At 40.0% G+C, this 21,711-nt stretch overlaps 2 protein-coding genes across 9 annotated transcripts in view; both read right to left on the reverse strand.

The window, feature by feature from the left end:
- Positions 1 to 4,617: 4,617 nt before the first annotated feature.
- fignl1 (fidgetin-like 1) lies at positions 4,618 to 10,412 on the reverse strand. Of its 8 annotated transcripts, XM_064337535.1 has the most exons (5): positions 10,263 to 10,412; positions 10,089 to 10,148; positions 9,509 to 9,600; positions 8,078 to 8,172; positions 4,618 to 7,029 (listed from the first exon to the last, which is right to left on the reverse strand). In XM_064337535.1, the coding sequence occupies exon 5, from the start codon at positions 7,001 to 7,003 to the stop codon at positions 5,132 to 5,134; it is 1,872 nt and encodes a 623-aa protein (XP_064193605.1). In that variant the 5' UTR covers positions 7,004 to 7,029; positions 8,078 to 8,172; positions 9,509 to 9,600; positions 10,089 to 10,148; positions 10,263 to 10,412; the 3' UTR covers positions 4,618 to 5,131. The 8 variants fall into 8 exon arrangements, with proteins under 8 accessions (XP_064193605.1, XP_064193615.1, XP_064193596.1 ...); XM_064337545.1 differs by lacking the exon at positions 9,509 to 9,600; XM_064337526.1 differs by lacking the exon at positions 8,078 to 8,172.
- Positions 10,413 to 12,774: 2,362 nt separating this feature from the next.
- Positions 12,775 to 21,711, reverse strand: part of itga9 (integrin, alpha 9) — a 130,683-nt gene continuing 121,746 nt past the window's right edge. The window contains exons 27-28 of the mRNA XM_064337558.1: positions 21,519 to 21,638; positions 12,775 to 19,466 (exon numbers count right to left, since the gene is read on the reverse strand). Of these exons, the coding sequence (XP_064193628.1) occupies positions 19,368 to 19,466; positions 21,519 to 21,638 (219 nt within the window). The 3' untranslated portion in view covers positions 12,775 to 19,367. The remainder of the gene's footprint in view (positions 19,467 to 21,518; positions 21,639 to 21,711) is intronic.

The raw sequence follows: 21,711 nt of genomic DNA on the forward strand, positions 1-21,711 counted from the left end.
GCAGGATGTGTGGTGATAGGTATAGACAGTGGCAATGTTGGTGAAGGTTGGTACAGATACCATAGCAGCAGGGTGGGTGGAGATATAGGCAGTGCATTCCTTAGAGAGTGAATGAGGCTGGGGTGGAGCTCAGGATTCTACATACCCAGTGAGGAAGCTAATCAGCTCTATAAAGGGACAACGGCAGACAGATGGCTGCTCTGTGATTCGGCAAAAACGGGAAACAGCTGTAGCCAGTGCGGCTCCCCCACGCTTCACTGGAGCCTCTGTGGAGGGAATACATTTGCATAGGCAGGATTATCTGGTATCCGGCCTGGATCACAGGCCCAAATCTGGACTCTCACTTCTGCTTTCTCTGTACAACTCAGCTGAAAACCTAATTCACTAACCCCCCCAGAAGTAAGGGACTGTAAAGGAATCCACCAATAAAAGCTGTGAACAAGGATATTCTAATAAACAGTGGTTAGAAAAGCTAGATCTGATCATATCTAACACATATCTTTATTGTGCTAATGAAAGAAATGTCATGAGAAATTTAAAAAATCATACATGTAAACGGTAGAAGTATTTGAGCTTACATTTATGTCAGCCTCAACTCTGGCTCTGTATTGTGAAGGAAACCTCACTTTGCAGTGGGCTTAGTAGTTAAGATTCATAAGATGTTTTCCTACCTGTACACAAGAACAGTTATGTCACTGGGATCAGAGGCATACTAAATACAGAAGTGTAGCAGGAAATAGCCATCCCTGCATTAGGGCAGTAGGACTGATCGCATGGTTACAGCTGTCCTGTTACTCTTTGATCAGGCCTCTGGGAAGACTGGACTACTTGCTCTGTTGGCTTGTTGTACAAAGTTTGGAAGCAGTGGCCAGCCACAGAACTTGGGCTTCTTCTGAAATATTTATTACCGACTTGACAAAAAGATGAAAAATGAATGAAACGTTTTTTTCATGGCCTTCCAGATTTTCAAAGATTGTTTCATGAAAATTACATGACAATTTCATTTTATGTGTATGCCACCTACAATCGGAGCCTTAATTACCACGGTCAGTATGTATCAGAAAAAATAAGAGGAACTTGTTGGACAAGGAAAGAAGTCAGTTATTCACATCCAAGAGGACATTCTTCATTCCAGATCCTGCTGGAATGCTTGCACTATAACACGCTGTAGTGTATTAAACTGGCATAGGGAAAGGGAGCGTGGGTAAAGCTAGAGTTAGATTAATATCAGAGAGGCTTAAAATAAAGAAGCATAAAAGGAGCCAACCCCTTTAACAGTGAGTCCTTTTCTCTTTTATGCTATATTACTTTTATGAACATTGGCCACCTTTTCACAAGTCTCCCCAAAAGTAATAACAATCCATTCGTTTACACCAATGTGAGACAATGTCAGACCATTATCTATGATTTTAATTATTACCTATAACCTATATTATTAAGGTTATCTGTACAGAATGACAAAATAAGAATATAATTCCACATGGTGCAAAAATGCAACAATCCATTTTCATTTGATTTTGTTTGTTAATATAAGAGGAAACAGAGGAAACACATATTGCACAAAAGCCAAGCAGGTCAGAGGTGCCACCCTCAAATCAGCAGTGTATTCCTAATAAATACGGGTTTGATGGTCCCAGACATATGCCTAATTGTCAAATCAAAGCATTTGGGATCGACATACTTGCTCTGGTGATGAAAGTGTAATGATGGAACAAACCTACCTTTTTGTGTGGCTCGTATTTGAGGACATCAGTGCAGTATAAAGCTGTATGACAAACACCGTGTAACACCCAGAGGAAACACAGGAGGTGACAAGGAAGGACTTGCATTGCATTTCACATTATAGTCCCCACTACATGAAGATAGCTGAACTAAAACTTGAATTCACCAAAGAGACAGTAACAGTAACTTGCTCTTCATGCAAACCAGCTGAGTAATATTTTATGAACACTGGTCTGTTATTGTTTTCTGTTAATGCTGTTCATTTGAATGCTGTTCAATATTGGGTAGAAAACAAAATGTTCCAATGAAATTCCCATATCTTCTGACTAAGGATTAAAGTTACACAATGAATAACCTACTTTTAAAAAATTAAGTGACTGACAACCATTACACATAAGTATACAAAATCAATCAAGAAAAGATTTTAAATCTTAAAATTGATGTCATGTTACTTTCAAAGTTATGCACGAGACATCCATTTCTGATACATTCCTTGCTCAGTTCCAGTGAAGTTATACAAACATATATATTTCTGTTTGTTGATAAAATATCTGTGATCAAACTGATACAAATATTTGATAGACAGACCTTATTTTAAAAAGTAACATTTAATAGACACATAAGTACTCTAACGATATCTGATGCTAAAGCTCAGTGAACAAAAAGAACAATTATTATGCAATTATGCATTATGGACACAATGAATCACATACTTATAATTCTAAGCCTGTTCGGCATCCACAGGACACAGGCAAGAAGGAGGAGATAACTGGAATCAGCATGAGACTGAGATGTGGACTGAGGGGAATTTGGTGAATGAATGTGTGAATGACTGTAGCTAGTAAAACTAGTAACAGTAGGATGCTAGCTCACGTTAACTGGCTCACTACATGTGAACCCACTACAGTGTTTAATTGTGTCTGCTATTATTTCACTGTATCTAGCATTCAGAATGTATTGACCATCATTAACATATTTCTGCCTCTCCAATCAGTATTGATGGCTACCTAATGAGCCAGATGCCTAGCTACACATATCAAAACCAGTAGAATGTAGTGTAGCTAGTTATATGTTTTATTTGTGCAAAGATTCCAAGTTGCTACCTAGCAAGTTGGCGATTCTGTTGTCACACACCGGTAACTGTTATAATGATTCTGAATGTGCATTACATTTTGTAGGACATATGGTAGCAAGATGACTAATGATCACTATCATCATTGCCTATACAACACCACCACCACTACCTGACAACAATGTTGGATATGTTGTTAGTGGCAGACGTGAATTCAAAAGCTATGAAATGGCCATGCATGAATGTGCCGGCTTTTTTTTGGACCACTGTTAAGATATGATATCAGGGGTTTGCAAGCTAAATGCATTAACTCATGCTACAACACAAATATAATGCACCTGTACAAAGTGTCCTGAGTAAAACTTGGCTAACTATATAGCTAGCTAGCTATGGCATGTCCTCACCTCTGTAACGGTATTTGTTGTTCTCCGTGTGTCCATACATCTGTATCGGTGGTACGCGCTAAGTAGGTTAACTAAAGTAGGCGAAACGCTAATATGTTAGGATTAGCTAAAGTAACGTTAGGCAATAAAAGCTGTGCTTAAAGATTTTGTGCCGTTCGAAGTGGTGATTTTGGGAGATGCACCTGCGCATGCGTCCTACTAAACGAAGCACCACCTGCGCATGCGTCCCACCAAACGTCCCTCTCAGGTCGTCCGTGAGTGAGTGACCACAATTTGCCATGCATTGCCCACGGCGGCAGTTCCTGGCCAAACCAGTAGGGCAACTCAGACTGACTACACACAGGTATATTATTAGTGTGCAAGCTCTGTGATAGTTATTTCTATTATCATTCAGCCTTCTTCCCTTTTCCAGAAAAATGGTTGTAAATCTTTTAAAATTTTGACACATTTTATATTTGGCAGGTAGGAAGAGGACCCAAACCCAAATTCCCAGCCATTCTGACACAAAAAATCCTGAAGGGGGTGCTGCAACAAGGAGTCAAAAACTGAGAGGCCATACCTTTTTTACTTTTGAGGCACAAAGCAATATTTTTTCTACAAAATAATGTTGAAGGAGAGGATGAGATGAAGTTTGTACTAAATGTTAACTGAATTGAAAACAGAAATTAAAAAAACAAGGTCGCTACAAGAATCAGACCATTCTGCATCATCAGCAATGTTTTCTAAGCACAGCATAAAGCTGGAATTCATCAAACTGTATTCCTAAGACCTTAAGCTTGGAAGACAATACACTTTTACTCTCATCTTCATTTGTGTACATTATAAAAGGCTTGCACCCTAAATTGCCGCTTGCAGCTGTTTTATGTCCATGCCCCCAATCCCTCTCTACAGTGAAGATGGTGGATGGGAGATTTAGAATTTTGAATTGGTAGGTCTGTTTTAAAAATATAACATATGTTCCTTACATTTTCATACTGTACAAGGTAAAAGATAACATAACTAATATAATGATTAAAGATAAAGGATGATTCCATTCCTTTCTAGTAGTACATGATAAATGTTTTCCTCAAATCATGCCATATTCTGGTGAAAGGTGGGGATTTCTGAGATGTGAAACTGGATCCACGCATTTGCACACCTGCTGAGTATATACATATATATTATAAACTTTTAAAAAGTAACTAGGAGTAACTGAAGAAAACATGTAAACTGTTACTGCAGAAAACCATTTAAGATGAAAAAGGGAAGAGCACTCAACATCCTCTGACTTCTCATTAAAATGTCGGCTCACTTCATGTGTTAAAAGGAAGTGAGGGCATTCATAGTGCGACTCCGCCTCAAAACATTAGGCAACACAGCTGCTAAGTATCTTATGCAGTCACAAAAACACTGTGAAAAAACTGGAAAAAAAATTCAAAAGCAAGTCAGTATAGGGTTTTATTTTTATTCTTTATCACAAAGCAAACCTGCAGTCTCCTTATTAGTGGAAGCAAAGCATCCATAAAGTGAAAAGTTTCAGAAGATTTGAGATATACATACAGTTATAGAAATATTCAGAATTGAATTCCTTAGCCTTGATACAAAACAGAAGTGTATATTCATTTTGTGACTTCATCCAAAGGTAACAAAAACAGTTATATAAAACATTACAACACTTAATGAATAAACATTTTCATTGTAAATCAAAGAAGATACCTAACTTTTAGTGCCTGAGTATTTCATAAATAAATGCTATCATCATAATCTATATGACAGTAACATATACATCTTTGGGAAAGTACCATGTTGCCTTTTTAATTGAACTTAAGTAAAGTGATTCAAATTTGTACTTCAATAAAGAAATAGCCACAAAGTCCTGCTGAACCTTAAAAAATGTAAAGATTTCTAAAATGTCTATTCTATGGAGATAACAGGTCAGATGCTGGCGCCTGGTCTATCGGCCACAGCCAAAGGTCTGGTTCCATTCTTTGTAGAGCTCCAGGTCTTTGGGAGACACGCTGGGGCGCACGGTCTTGAGAGCCTCCTGGAAGTCGGAGTAGAGCATGGGACGCACCTGCTCGGGGGAGATGGTGGCGATGTCGGCGATCTGGATGCTGCGTATGGGGCCGAGGGCGGCCTCGCGGCACAGCTGGGTCATGTCCGCCCCGGAGAAGCCCTCGGAGCGCGCCACCACCTGCTCCAGCTCGTCCGGCCCCAGCTGGCAGCGCTCGCGGGCCGTCAGCCGGGCCACGATCTGCCGGCGGGCCGCCGCCCCGGGCAGCGGGATGTACAGCCGCTTCGCCAGCCGCCGGCGCGCCGCCTCGTCGATCTCCTGCGGCCGGTTGGTGGCCCCCACCACCAGGATGCGGTCGTCGGCCGACGTGGCCGCCCCGTCCAGCTGGACGAGGAACTCGGTCTTGATGCGGCGCGAGGAGTCGTGCTCGCCGTCGGTGCGCTGGGAGAGCAGCGAGTCGATCTCGTCGATGAAGATGACGGCGGGCTGGTGGCAGCGCGCGATGGCGAACAGGGCCCGCACCATCTTCTCGCCCTCGCCCACCCACTTGGAGGTGAGGGAGGAGGCGCTGATGCTGAAGAATGTGGCCCCCGACTGGCAGGCGATGCACTTGCCTATCAGGGTCTTGCCCGTTCCCGGGGGCCCGAAAAGCAGGATCCCTTTGGGGGGCCCGCGCAGGCCGGTGAAGATGTCCGGCCGCAGCATGGGCCACACCACGATCTCCTTAATGGTGGCCTTGGCGAAGTCCAGGCCCGCGATGTCATCCCAGGCCACGGGGGGTCCGTGGTCCATGATCTCGCTCATGATCAGCTCGATGATCTTGGGCTCCATGTTCTTGAGCCGTTCGTCCACGAGCTGCAGCTCCTGGCCTGTTCCGCTCCCGGCGCCGCCGGAGTCACCCTCCTCCTGCTTTGGCAAGGGGGACACGAACCTTGAGAAGGCTCCCCGGGACCTGCTGGCGCCCAGGGACTTTTTCAGGCCGCCGGAGGGGAGCCCGCGCTGAGGCTGGGCGCCCTGCTTCTTCTGCTGGCCGACGCTCAGCTGCTCCCGAGCGGATCTGAAGGCGGTGGCGCGGCTGTCCTCGCCTCTCCTCCCGCGGGCGTCGGGGCCCCGGTGGGATTCCTGCTCCGGGCCCCGGACCTCCTCGTCCTGGCCGTAGAAGGCTTTCCGCTTCGAGGCGTTCGAGGAGGAGGAGAAGAACGCAGGCTGGTGGCAGCCGCCGTTGGCTTGGTGAGGAGGGCCGGCGAAGGGAGGAGCGCTATGGCCGAAGAGGGACGTGGCCCTTGGTGGCTCCCTGCTGGAGGAGAGAGGGAAGGCGGTAGCGGCCTCATCCGTGGTCTCCGCAGCGTCTCTGACTAGGCCCCCGACAGCGGCCCCAAACCCCTCCGCCGGACCCTGACTGATGTCGCCCCCCACCACGACCTGGGCGTCGGCCGGGGCCCCCGCAGAGTCCTGGGCTCGGCCTGTGAGGGCGCGCCGCATGCAGGGCAGCCCCAGCGCGACGCCGGCCGTCAGGGAGGACTCCCAGCGGTCGCTCTCGTTCCTCTGACTGCGGGCCAGGTGGAGCGCGCTCTCGGCGTAGTTGTTGAGCCCGGCGCGCGGGTTGTCGGAGTCCAGGATGGCGGCGTAGCGCTCGGTGAGCGTCCCCAGCAGGCCGGCCGCAGCGGGCTGCGACAGGGTCGCGCTTGCCCATGCATACTGAATGCTGAGGATGTGCGCACGGTAGGCCTCGGCCTTCTGTTCAGGTGAGCAGGTGCCAGATGAAATGTCAAAGGACCGGCGCTGCCACTCGCTCAGGTGTGCTGCGTGCATGCTTCGCCCCTCGCCTCATGTGGTCCCTGCATGGAACGGAAAAAGGGACCATTAAAAATGCATGTGTATGAACAACACCTGCTCAAACACAACAAAGCCAAAAGACGGGCTTTTGGCCCTACACTGAACAGTAAATGTCCTTTAACCTTGGTTAAGTATAACAAAGACCCATTACATTGGGAAGAAATATCATGAGGCTCCCAATGAACTAAATGGAATGTGAACTCAGGAGCAGAGTAGTGTCACTGTTGTAGTGGTGGGAGGGTTTGGGTTAGTATGAGTGATGTAGTGGTGAGATGGTTAGGGGTAACATGACTGATGTAGTGGTGAGAGGGTTTGGGTTAGTATGAGTGATGTAGTGGTGATAGGGTTTTGGTTAGTACGAGTGATGTAGTGGTGAGAGGGTTTGGGTTAGTATGAGTGATGTAGTGATGGGATGGTTAGTATGAGTGATGTAGTGATGGGATGGTTAGTATGAGTGATGTGGTAAGAGGGTTTGGGTTAGTATGAGTGATGTAGTGATGGGATGGTTAGTATGAGTGATGTGGTAAGAGGGCTTGGGTTAGTATGACTGATGTAGTGATGGGATGGTTAGGGGTAATATGAGTGATGCAGTGGTGAGAGGGTTTGGGTTAGTATGAGTGATGTAGTGATGGGATGGTTAGTATGAGTGATATAGTGGTGAGAGGGCTTGGGTTAGTATGACTGATGTAGTGATGGGATTAAAAAACAATATCTTGATTCCCATGTTATCATAAAGACTTGCTCTACAACACAGTTCATATGTTTGAATACTTTGACTTAATTATTTGCATAAATTTTCAGTCCAATGAATACACATGCCAATTTACAGTGGAATGTCTTGTACTTGTATTATTACAGTACGATTACAATTTGACTGGTTAAAGCACGGATGCACACCTCCGGTCCTGGTTATTGTTCCAACCAGTTACTATGTTTGTGAATCATAAGGCCATATAGCGGCAATGAATATCCTGAATATTTAAATAATTGGAAAATAAAAATAATTTCTGTATTCAAATATTTGTTATATATAATAGTTACTCTGATCACCTTAATGTTGGGACACTGACATGTATTCTTTGTTCTGGACACACTGTGGAGCCACTGGAATTCAAGCGCTCTAGTTCAGTGCGTCTGTAAGATAGCTAGCAGACAACAATCACCAAAGCATCAGCATGCAAAACACATTGAAGGTGTGAGAGTACTTCAAAAAGGCTGACAATGGCAGTGTTGTCAAAAGCAACATACAAAGCGCATGAAGGAACACTTGAAGAGGAGACACTCTTTTTAAAAAGAAGTGACTCCTGAACAAATTAGTGCAAACTACATGCCAATATGTTAAGCGGACATGTTTAAGTGGTTTACAGAAAATCCAAAACAGCAGGAAAGTCCAATACGGCTCACTTTTTTGGTCCTAGAGGTAAATTTGTTCCTTGTATGATGTACTTATGTACCCAATTGTGTGACTCTACATCATATATGTCAGGAGTTCTATGCTTCCAAAGTTTGCACTTTCAAGTGTCTGTTACAGTGCCACCATAAGGCCAGTTGGCACCATATTAACAGGGTTTACACAGGGTTTATATTAATGGACTCTATAAGCATGCTACATTTGGTGAAATTTTGTCAGCTCCTGTTCAGCCATTTTTCAACTGGCAGAATAATAATAAAAATCATAACAATTACAAAAGGGTTGTAAATGAAAAAAAAATAATAATAATAATAATAATTATAATTTTAAAAAATAATAATAACTATTTGTTGAAAAGTTTTTTCAGGCCAAAGTGGGAGTATATCCAATCCCTCAAAATGTGAGTAGACTGACGCATGTGTTCATGAGTTGTATGTGGGTTTATCTCAGTACTGTATGAATTGTTTTGGACCGGAAACATTACTAAATAAAATAAAGCACAGAGGACGAATTTGCAAATGGAGTCGGCTATTTTTAAGAATCCTAAGGACTATGGCATTTGAGTCTTTGAGGTGACCAAACATTGAGATAGATACCAAGTGAGAGATGAGATGTTAAAATGAAGAAACGCGGGCCCAAGTTACATGAACGCTTGTATGATAACATAACATATGGACTATTTAGTTTCTGCGAAATGTAGGCTACTTGTGAACGTTCAGTTGTAACCTGGCATTTTAATATTAATAATTTGGTAGGCATGAAAATTTTCTGAAATTGTGTTTTACATATTTATAGCGCATACTCTGTATGTAACTAGGACGTTCTTTTTTCGACGCTGAATACGTTTTCGTATAGACGGCTATCATTCAAGAGATTACCAAATCTGACGAGCCATGTTGCTTGATATTTAATATAGATATTGACACTAAATTGTTATATTACTATTAGCTACATTTAAGCGTTTCCAAGAGAATTCCAAAGTATTAGGCTAGGAAAAGATAATAATAATAATAACGATACCTAAACGTTACTAGTTTAGCACTAGTCCGGCGACTATTTGTCCAAATTACCTGAAAATTGTCGCACGAACATAGGCTGTTCCAGATCAGAACCCCGAAGCAAAACAAGACTGACTTCAGCTGCCTGCAGCATAGCAGGCCGACTAGAATAAACAGGCATAGAAAGTTTATCTGGAAGCACAAGAGAAACCGCAGCTGGAATTACAATACAGCAATGTTCGAAATTTTAAAGTTCCAGCGGCCAAACATCACATTTTACACTAGCTAGCTAGGTATAATAGTTAACCATTTGAGCCCCTAGCTAGCTGCGTACTTCACTAAATGTACCGGATATTTATTCACGATTTATTATTTGTCAACAAGCTACAACGGACGTTTACGTTACCTGAACATCCGTTTGTCTGCCTTAGCTATCGCTAAATGTCTGTGTTAACGGGTAACCTAAGGCAGCTTTCTAATTTTGCAAGTTAGCCAAGTTAACGCGAACTTGTTTAGCCAACCAGCAACGCTAGCTAAATATGCTATATTAAAACTTGACCGGAGATGTAAAAGGATAACTCTGTCAAAATTTCATCTGTGGACTAACGTTAATAATTCTGCCAAGTTATATTTAGTTTTAGAGCTCACTCACCTCAGTTTAGTGAACTCCGTTCAGACTTCCCGCCAGGATCTTTACTTTACCCACTGTGCACTGAAATTCAAAAACTGGTGTGAGGTTCAAGACAACAGCGACGCCCACCGGTGAAAAAGAGCCCCACAACTGCCAAAATGACAAAGGAAACTTCTGAAATTGTCAGAAACGTACCGTAATTATTTATTATTTAGTGTGACCCGTTTACATACTGTATACAGTCATATGTTCCAAAATAAAGGAAACGATGGAAATGTTGTGAATGTTCAGAGCACCGAGGGTTTTGTTGTAGGTTGTAGTAAGGTTAATTAAAGCGATGAACTTCCTTGTATTGACTCCTGCCTCAACCCACGTGACAGGAAAACACCAGCGGTTATTTATCATATAACCTAATTACATCATGCAGCCTAAATATCATGATGATGATGATTAGGTGTAGGGGTATACATATGACAACTTATGTTGTTGCTGTTGTTGCTGTCGTTGTTGTCATTATTATTACCTACAGTTTTCTCCTTAGACATCCAAAACGTGCTACACTACCCAATATGAAGTGTTCTCTTGATACAACTGATACAACAATACTATGGCACTACCTAAAAAAAAATTAAAGCTGCAAACAAACCCAACTTATACTATATCTGGAAATGGAGAACACTTTACAATCATATCAGGAAAGCACAAATGGTCAAGAATAAAGCAGGAGAACTGCAAGCAATTGATTGTATTAATGGTACTGTCAAAACAAACTGACAGATCCTTTTTTGGAAATAAAAAATCATTTATGGTGTCATATTAAAATCAAATTTTCTTGAAAGTTTGAAGTATTGGTCTCATTAGATGGGACTATGATTTGAAAAAGCTGTCCCATTGCTGTACTGGAAATGAATTTACAAACATAATTTCAGTCTGCACAATATCCCACTGTGGAATTGCAGATATGTGTTGTTTAGGAACAAATCACTGTTCAATGAGAAATAGATGGGATAGGGGATCTGGGCTGAAACACACTTGCTGGATGACAGGGGAGCATTATGCTATATGAGGAATCTAGTTTAAAATTTGATTCATTAGTTGATTGTACACAGTATGACAATGTTATCACAGCAATCCTACAATCAATAATTGCAATGTCTTATAACTCATCACAAGATTCATGTACAGTCCCATGTCTTCCTAAACTTTTGGTGAATGGGCATGACTTTACCGGCTTCAAAATACCACAACCCGTAAAGAATTTCTTGATGAGCTATACCCAATTCAATCAAACAGAAATTCAATTTCTCAGATATTCTGAAAAGCTCACTTTGAGAAACTAAGAACCAATTATATTAAGTTTCCATTAACACCACTTCCCACCACTATTCCTCTGGGGGATTTCTATGAAAATGATTTGGACTGGATCATAACAATTGTACTTTTTGTGATGAAGATTTATTTTATTACTTATTTTATACATGCAAATTTGCTAGAGCTTTTTGGGAGGACATATGTTATTGGTTAGCTGAATTGTTTCAAGTAACTTGGCCCAAGTGTGGATAGGTTTGTAAGATTTTACAAATGCAAAAGCAATAGTTTAAATGTTTTATTTTTAGGTAGCCAACACAGAAGTTTGCTTTAGTCAAAGGGGGCTCTTGAACCCAGGTCTGTCACTCATCCAAGATCTAAAGGCAAACACACTACCCAGTGAGCTGCAAGGGGAATAGACTTCAAGTTTTGCTGTTTTAAATGTGGGCACATGTATATATGTCCATATGTCCATTTTGTGTCTGATGTTTTTATTGGCAAATATACCTAAATGTCCAATGGGGAGATATATTCTTTGTGAAGCATTTGAGATGATGTAATCAGGAAGGAAAAAGAAGAAGGAGGAAAAAAGGCAAAACCCCCTAAATTTGGGGCTTTATTGTGTGGATGTGTAAAGTTGTTTGTGAATTCTGTCCTTTGAAATGGGGTCAGAAGATATAGGAATTAATGTTTTTAGGGGCTGAGTGTCTGTGGTCACTGTGGTTATTTCTGTAGGGAACCCTAAAATGTACCAAAGTCTCGGTGCTGTATAGGTATGGGCCCCATATATGTAGTATATATCGCCCCACCAAGCCATAATTTGGCAGGATGGTTTACCTGCCATCCCAATCTGTGTCACATGCATGATCGGTGACCTCCTATGTTCGGCTACATCACAATTGCAATACACAGACCCTTTACTGAATACAACGCTATCACATGATTGTTTAATTCAAAAGTTTTGCACTTACGAGCTAGTAGCTAAAATGGCTATCTAACTGATAGGCTGGCTGGCTTGCTAAGATGGCTACCTGCTAACGTTAGTAGCACTTGTGAATTACACACTCAGAGAACATTAGCTATGAAGGGGGATACATAACCCAATCAGTTTTTCAATAAACCCCTAAAGCAACTATTAGTTAGCTTACTATCTAGATAAGGTGCCTACTTTGCTATTTCAGCATCCATTCAGCTTTAGCTACAGTAACAACTTGCAGAGCTATACCTTTGGCTGGGTAGGCTATGCTTCTCTATACAAACATTGCAAACACAAGTGGAACACAACAAACATCTGAACTACTATATAAATCGATAAGCACACATTAGTAAAACATTTTACGACACACGCACTTATACTACATATGTTCAGGAGCTTAAAGCAAAACAAATATACACAAAATTAACAAGTGTATCACTGTGAAACCTTTATTTTAAAATGCAAAAATCATAGTTTTGTCTTGAGCATACAGTGATCATATATAACATCAACACAAATAATATTCTGTGACAGTAGTTCACCCATTATAAAAACCCACATAAATAATTGATAGTGATGACAATATGCTTCTATATAAACAAATCATACAGTAAAGCTTGCCTGTTCACTTTTGCTTTCAGGTATATGATGTTCTGTCCTTACCTTTGTTCAGCAATGCAACCAGTATTCTTCTGATTGGCCATGATTCCTAATGTGATTTAGCTAGTTTACAAGGTTAGCCTGATTTTTGTGATGTATTCTGTCTATATAGTAGGACTGTGTTAGGTCAGGTGCTGTAGAGATTTTCAGATTCAGTTTTGCACTGGCAGTGCCAGTGGTATTAACAGATGAAAATATGCAAGGTATTCTACAGGTGATGAACCAGTGGCAGCAAAGGCCAGCTAGACAGGAAATGAAGCAGTATGGTGAACAGTAAAATTACTTTGCCTGAGTTGTGAATATTAAAGTGTCCTTTTTTACACCTATGATTAGATCCTTCATCTTCATTATCAACATATACCCATTTTCTGGGAATCCCTTAAAAATCCCATGTCCAAAGCAGAAGTCCAAACGTCTGAAATATTGAAATGAATTATTCAGTTCCAATAACGTTCCACCTTCTGCTGGTTGTAACAAGCCAACAAAGAAACAGTATGATAAAATCCAAGATGATAAAAGCATGGTTTGTCAAAATGGATAGGTTTTGAGAGGTAGGTGCATCTCCTTCCCTCACAGTGTAGATACGCATATTGCAAAGAAAGGCACAGCATTTGTAAGGGGACTACAAACATTTCCTCCCAGTATGTCAAAATAGAACAACAGCATGTGAAATTCTCCGAGTGATTTTTGCTTCCACTCTATAAAACACATTCTGCTCTGCAACTGTAAATGTGATTAAAAGGCTTTTACAAGTGGCTGTCTTGGAATACTGAAGCAATTTACTTTTGTAACTTTAGTTGAGTCCCCAAACACAGAATAGGTGACTGCACTGTATCCATCGGCTAAAACAAGACAAGCACATACATTCATAAACAGTCAAGATTCAAGAATATTTATTAAGAACAAGTAACAGCATTACTTGTGGGGAAGAAATCTGGAACACGTATTATGAGCATTAATTTCTCTGACATGAAAAATTCAATAATTTCTTTCAGATTATTTTATGACCTTTCACTATGTAAAAGTTCATGTAACTCCAACCTGATTTTACTGCTTACATAACGAGTGTATTTAATCTAGGGGTAAGTGAAAATGTTTATTTTGACTATGAAGGGGAATTTCCTCCCAATAATGATATGAACCTGTTTTGCTTGCATAGTCCATAGTGTCACTCTTTTGTCCAAATGAACATACAGGTTAAACATTTTTTGAGAAGAGGACACTGAGATCTCACACCACATAGTGTGAACCACACTGAGACCAATCAAAAGGGAAAAGAAATGGTGGAATTTTTATCAATGAGTATTTTTTTCTTAACAGACCACATGTTAATGTGAATGTTTTTTTTACCATTAGATGTCATTGTTTTTTGCTTAAGCTAACTATGTACATGTTTTTACCATTATATGTAATCATCTTAACTGATTACATACAAGTCTTGAACACATGAAAATGTTACTCTTCTAGACTGACTACAGAACTACATCTACAGATGCACAGGTCACAACAAACACTTCAAATTTCAGTAATTCAACACAGCTGAAACAGCAACAGTTTGGGAAGTTCTGCTAGGTAAAATAACTAACTTTGGAAATGTTTGGATGTGGAATACGAGCCACCCATTTGTTGGCAGTTCTCACATTCCAACGTGTTGACTTAAATGGATCTTGTCCCATAACTTTGAAGTGCTAGTTTATACATAGCTGGCCAAACAGTGATTAAGTACAATGCTCCCCTACTTATTTTTAGCTCATTACATCTTGCAGTTTCTATGTACAATAATGACGACATCCTCAAATCTCTCCAAATCTCTCCAAAATCCATATGATGTTAATCTATTCCCTCCACAATATAGTTTATTTACTTTGACTTCATTTGTCGATGATTCCCTAGTAAGGTAAAAGCATAGTATTGGACTTGGATAAGATTATCTGCCAAAATTTGCTATTATGAAGTACTGTTCAAGCTTACTGTTTTCACCTTAACCAAGACATGCTGTTGCTTGTCTAGTGGTCTATGGGCAGTATTTACTATAATGCTAGTGAACCCTATCCTGTAGAACTGGGATATATCCTGTGATGAAAATGGTGGCCCCCGCCTAACCTTTATTCTGGAAATATCAACACCCAAGTTTGAATTATATATATATAGTTGTCACCAGCCAGAAACCATAACATATTTTATATTGAAAAATGGACTATTTGTTTTGTACTGGTCATTTTGTAAGCCACAGACCAAAAACATCTTGTTGCTTACACATGGAATGCCTAACATTTTAGCAGAAGTAGAAGCACAACTTAAGCATATATGTAAATGTCAATGCCTTATCTTAATTTTTAAAACCACCATATGATAAGAGCAACAAAGCATTTGGAGTTCTGTTTTCCACTGATCAGAGCATTTTAAAATAGGTAACACATCTATAAGCCCAACAGCCCATATAGGTAAACAAAAGCAAGTGTTAGGTGTCCATTTGACACAGCTTCTTACACACTATACCACATTTCTTTCCACTGTAGTTCTGTTGTATCCTAAACCGATTTTTTTGACACTCAGTCAAGAGTCTAGTTCAAAGATTTACCAAATTCATACACTAGCATATGGATTAATTGTTGATTTGTGTAATTTATTCATCATGCTGTAGATTAATTTGCATCAATTTGAATTTGCTGATTAAAGCAAGAACTTCAGAGGCATGGACTTCAGGTGGTGTTTCAGTGGAACAATGTGTATATCTGTATTTATTCCTGAATTGAGCAAATTCTAGAATATTTTTCCTGTGTATTTTTTATAGGGTTACAGAAAAATATGTAGGTGTCCCCGTACTGGCCAGATTTGCGTAACAACAAGAGAAAAATGTTTAAATTATAACCAGTTTATTTCAATGAAAAATAATTTCAGTAAACATGTTTTTCTCTTCAGATTTGTTAAATTTTGCACTAATAGCATTTTCGTGCTAAACAAAAGGGTATAAACAGAAATCTGAGAAGATCCTCATGGATTATTATCAGGGGCTGCATATGAAATGTCATGGTATATACTATTTCCATGGGAAAGTCATTGCTGTAACTAATCTGAAGTTAAATGAATTATTTTCCTGTCCCAATTTACTAGTGCATGTTTAAGAAAACATTTATAATTGTGTCATTTCTAAACAAAATGAACAAATTCAGCCAAAAAGTATTTGATATAGCTTACTCCTCACAAAATACAGTGTTCTGTGAGAGCATGTATGCCATGCCCTCTGCACTTGTTTTGTGCTGCTGGTCTGATGGTGACTCCTGGAAAAATCTGTGGCTGTTCACTGCAGAACAGGAATTATACTATTTAAATAATAGTATTAGTAGCATTTTAGCCAATTGTTTGTTTTCTGACAATCATGTTGTTATCAGGATCCCAAAGATGGCTTTAGGCCATATTTTAAGGATACAAACACATACAACAAACACAAGCACAGCTTAAAACTGGGTGTTCAAATCAATGTAAGTACATTAACAGCACTGACGCACAACAGTATAGTGCCAGGGCAGGTAATAGCTCTGTTATGAGTAGAAGATGTGGCTCAGCCACAAATTACAATGTTATCCACATTACCTTTAACTGCAAGGCTGTGTCACTTTACTTTCCAACATTTCTTGGGGTATCACATGCTGTCTGTCTCTATTCTCAATTGTGACCGCCCATTCTGCCTTTACACAATTGCCTTTTAAAATGTTGCCTACTTATAAATCCCTAATTACACTTTGCTGTTCTGTTCTGTTTTAATTAAACTCTATGATGAATTGAATGAATGAACTCATGCTGTTATACAGTGCCATGCCTGCTAATTTCTTTTTGAAAATATTTAATATAGGCTTTAAATCATTGCAAATTTCTTTGGTGGGCCTTTGAACTCATCAAAGTCCTTCCAGTGGAACTGTTCTAACCACACACACATGCAGTTCTTCATAACCTGAGGGCAGCATTACAGTGTGCCACCTGCCCTGTCCAACCACTTGGCATACTGAAGACTTCAAACATTTGCACATTAAAACATGAACAGCTTTCTGTGTTTAAGTTGTGTGTATGAAGTCCTTAATGGGCTGTAATTGTCTCCAGCAGCCGCCAGTTCAGAGAGCTGTTCCTATGAAAGGATGTCCAGAAGGATGAGTAGGTGTGTTATGTGGCCTTTTGCAATGCAGTCCATCAGAACATTGATAGAATTGATCCCCTAACAATTCTCTTAAATGGAACTACTGTGCGATGCAACCTCTATCACCCTTACAGCAAACAGGTAAGGAAATGCAATAAGCCAAATAAGCCAGACATGACATCTTAGGTAGAGCTTGGTCCTGTACTCAGTCTCTATCTCAGTGTTTAAATATGATGATACTTGGAGTTTACATTTGTACACAGGTATTAGCCCTTGGACATAATCAGTGACATACACTGCATGGTCTCTGACAGCCAGCACATACTACACAGAGCTATTAATAGAACAAAGGATTTGAAGCAAAAATAGTCCTTTGGGCATCACCATGTATAAAAAACTCAAGGGCATCACTTTACCTGGAAATGAGGAAATGAGTGGTTTGGACTGTCTGTAAGGCTGTGACACTGGGTTGATCCAATTTTATACCTTGCCTCAATATCAGTATGCTCCATTTATTTAATTATACAGCTGAGAAATTGGGTGTGTTTAATAAAATATTATTATGATAGCAGTATCTGTGCATAGATGTTTCCCCAACATATTCAATGGATATTTTTTTCCCTCATAATTCTTTTTTTCTTTTGTCCCTAGTCAAGTGTTTGATTTTTAAACATTTGTGCTTGGTATAAATAGCTATTCACACAAGTTTGTTTTCCATGGGAAGACCATTAACAACTTACAGCGCTACATGTATTGCCATTCAAACCCTCTAAATTACAGCTCCATTATGCCAACTTTACCACAATATGTACCAATCACCAAAATTTTGCTTGCACCAATTGCAACACCATTTTTGGCATCAAAACAGAACTCATTGTGGGACATAATGGCATGGCAAAAAAGGTCACTAAAAGATACTTACATATCTTACATTTAAAGGTTGCATTCAGGTAAATACAAAAGGCTTTGGAGCTCTGCAAATGAATGTGCATATGTATGCACGAATGGTCCGAGAGGTAACAGGTAAAATGGAGTTACATGGCTTATACAGTGTTGCTCTTGCTGGTGTACTATCATCAAAGAGAAGCAGGGCATAATGGATGGATCTTTCACTCCGGAATGCTCAATCATTTTCTCTCCTCTCTGTAACATGCCATCAGTCTTTGGCTTTTATCAGTCATCAGTGCTTTAAAGAAAACATATACAGTGAGCTCCATAACATTTGGGACAACATATTTTTTCTTTATTTGGCTCTGTACTCCATGATTTTAGGTTTGTAATCAAACAATGCACATGTGGTTGAAGAGCATTTAGATTTAGCATCAGATTTAATTAAGGGGTATTTTAATGCACGTTGGTTTCACCACGTAGAAATGTCTGAGCTCACCAGTGCTCTCTTTCTTGTCAATGATGTTCCAAACAGTTGATTTTGGTAAGCTTAAGGTCTGGACAATGACTATGACATTTTTTAAAATATTTCTTAGCCTCATAATGTCACATTCATTGACAACTCTGATCCTCATGCTGACAAACACCAATAACAAATTCCAAAGACAATCAAAAGCCTCTATTCAAGACTGGATACTGAAAGCTCTCTTAAACCTGCACCAAAGACTAAAACACACCTGACTAATCAGAAACAACTGTGCAGCCATTTGTCTCAAACATTATGGCACCCTGAACTGGGGGCTATTATAAAAAGTGCCATTATATATACATGCATTTTGCACTTTAGCCACATATGAATTGTTTGATGACAAATCTAGTACAGAGCCAAACACTATGGAGCTCACAGTATGTCTGTCAGAATTTTCAAATAAAACTGTAACATTTCTTGAAGCTGTGTTCAATACAAAAAAGCATATATGTATAAAAAATAAATTTGCAAACCAAACATTCAGTGCCCTGAGGGTTTTCCCATGATCTCAGCATCCTTCCTTGGAAGACTTAATCCTTCAAGAGGTACGTTCATTTCCATCAGGATGAGCAAAGTTCCTCTGTGCATGTCACATGACTGTAGGCCGCATGACTGCTGGTCACATCATTTTCTCAGGAACAGGTCCCAAACACTAGCTCCCCATATTCCTTCCCCCCAAAAAAGTGTCATGCCTCCGAAAAATCTGGAGAAGATTCTTTTCTTCCACATATGGAAGACTGAAGAGTTTAATCCCATTTCCTGATGGCACAGGCCTTGCGTGATGCTGTGGCAACGACAGCGGCTGACTCATTGGCTCTTCTGGACCCAATCCCAGCTCTCGTCACTGTCTTTCCTGTTCTTCTCTGCCTCGATTATTTCTTTGTATCGCCGACGGAAGAAACCCATCTACAATAAAAGAATAGTGAGTATGTACATCGAAAGAGAAAGGGAAGAGTGAATATATATGACTTTGGAGAGAAAGTCATGAAGTACATCTTCAGAGAAAGTCATCCAATACACATTCAGAGAAAGAGAAAAGCAATTTTGTGCAGTTTGGTGAACTTCAGGTGAATTTCCTAAGTATCTGCTACATCAATAATTTTCAGATATATATTTTTGATTTTACAACCAACAGTTTTCCACTATCTGTCTCTGGGGTCAGGCATTTCATTAATACTATAGTGCTGATTGTAAAGTCTGATCAAGAATCCAGTCAAAGCAAACACCTAATACCAGCAGAATCAGACAGGAAGATAATTGTTTGCATTATTTACCTTACACTATTTACCTTCAAGGAATTACAGGAAGTAGTTTAATTAAGCAATAAGGCAGGAGTGGCCATGCTATATTGTGAAAATAGTCACAGCTAAAGGGCACTGTTGCCCGCATTCCCTTTAGCTGTGATTATATTCACAATATAGCACAGCCTCAAGCTTTTATAAAATGGCGGGAACATCTTTAACGTTAGACCAAATACAAATGACACCATTTATTTTTAAATACAATAACATTCTTCCACCAATTAATATAGTTCTATAGCAATATTACCAAATGGTTGCCAAGCAACACAACAATGCAGTGCTATACAATTAGCGCCCATTTTGATTATTTTTGTCATTACATTAATTAAGACAACTGCCATAACTCAATACGTTTTCTATCCCTCTGTCTTGCTTTTTTAAATGGTTTGTAGATATAACATCTTTCTTGTCCCTCTCAATCAAGTTAGAATGCAAATATACGTTAACTTTGTGTCAGGTTAGAATTAAGTTGGGATTTAGGACAAAATGGTCTCATGGCATGCTTGCCTATTCAGGCATATTAGCTAATGGGGTATTGGAGTAAAATAGCTATGAGGCAAGGTAACACAATTAAGTTATTAACAACCTCGCATAAAACTAACTGAAACAGCTGTACAAAGAACTGCTGTATCAACAGTCCAAAGACAACATTTGTTGCTGCACTGCCTCTGTATTTCTGGCTCACTGTCACTCTCCCGAGACTTCCAGTGTCATAAACAATCAGCATCTAATTCAGACTCACATCACCTGTAATATAGCTAACAATAGGTCAGTTTTAGCTTCACCATTGTAAACCAGACTGAATATACTGTATAGCTAGTTAGCATAAGTCATAACTGTACAGTAATAACTGTAATAGCGAGATTTAACTACTAGGCAACACAAGTGCAGATGTATTGGTTTTCTTAAGTTAATTCAACAATAGTTAAATTAACAGCTGCAGCACTTCTTTCTGTGGAGTGATATGAAGAGTTGTAGGTTAAAGGGTTCGTTACCCATAGCAGCGGTCATTAAACTGAAATATCTGAACGCTGAATGCCTGAAGTGGCCAATCAGATTCGAGCATTCAACAAAGCCGTGTAATAATGTGTATTATAACACGGCTGGAATGTTGTATTGACAAATCAGCATCCACGACTGGAACCATCCGTGGTATATTGTAAAATACTGCTAGAGTTGCTAGAGCTGCTAGAGCTGCATGCTGTCCTAATGTGTGGGATGAAGTGGTGTAAATTATTGATAGCTCTGTTGAAGCTGCCGTAAGGTAATTTTAGACAGTTATTTTAGCTATTTTATTTGCTGTTCTCATTCCTATTTATTTTATCCAAATAAAGATATCAATTATTATTTATACAAACTACTTTTTTCATATTACACACTGTATTAGACATAAATATTATTTGAGAGCAAACTACATAACACTGATGTTTCAGGTTTTTCCTGAGGCTTAGAAAATAGCAGCTATGTTTACTATGGTATTATTAAAGTAATCTTTGTTATCAGTTCTTCTTATTTCAGTTTATAACAATCTTGTTTAATCTGTTTAATGTGAAATAGCCTCCAACCAGGCAAGGGGGCACCTGCACATGCAAGTCTGGAGGGAGTTGAGGGGGTTAGGGGTGTTTAAGGGAGGTTACAGTAAGTTGAACATATTTACCTTCCAGAGCAGCACTGCCAGCAGCAGGAAGATGAGGATTCCCACCAGGAGGCTAATGGCAATGATCCAGCCAACCACATACCCCCGGGGCTCCTGGCTGTGCAGAGCCTCAAAAACAACCTACAACACAGGACGTGTACTTTCAGGTCTCAACAACAGCAGCCTGGAACATCCATATTTAAATGCGTCCACA

This window comes from Anguilla rostrata, chromosome 1 (assembly GCF_018555375.3).
Source record: "Anguilla rostrata isolate EN2019 chromosome 1, ASM1855537v3, whole genome shotgun sequence".
Classification (NCBI taxonomy): Eukaryota; Metazoa; Chordata; class Actinopteri; order Anguilliformes; family Anguillidae; genus Anguilla; species Anguilla rostrata.

What these genes read in the sequence shown, in the direction of transcription:
- fignl1 (XM_064337516.1), bottom strand. Translation starts at nt 7,003, where the DNA reads ATGCACGCAGCACACCTGAGCGAGTGGCAGCGCCGGTCCTTTGACATT.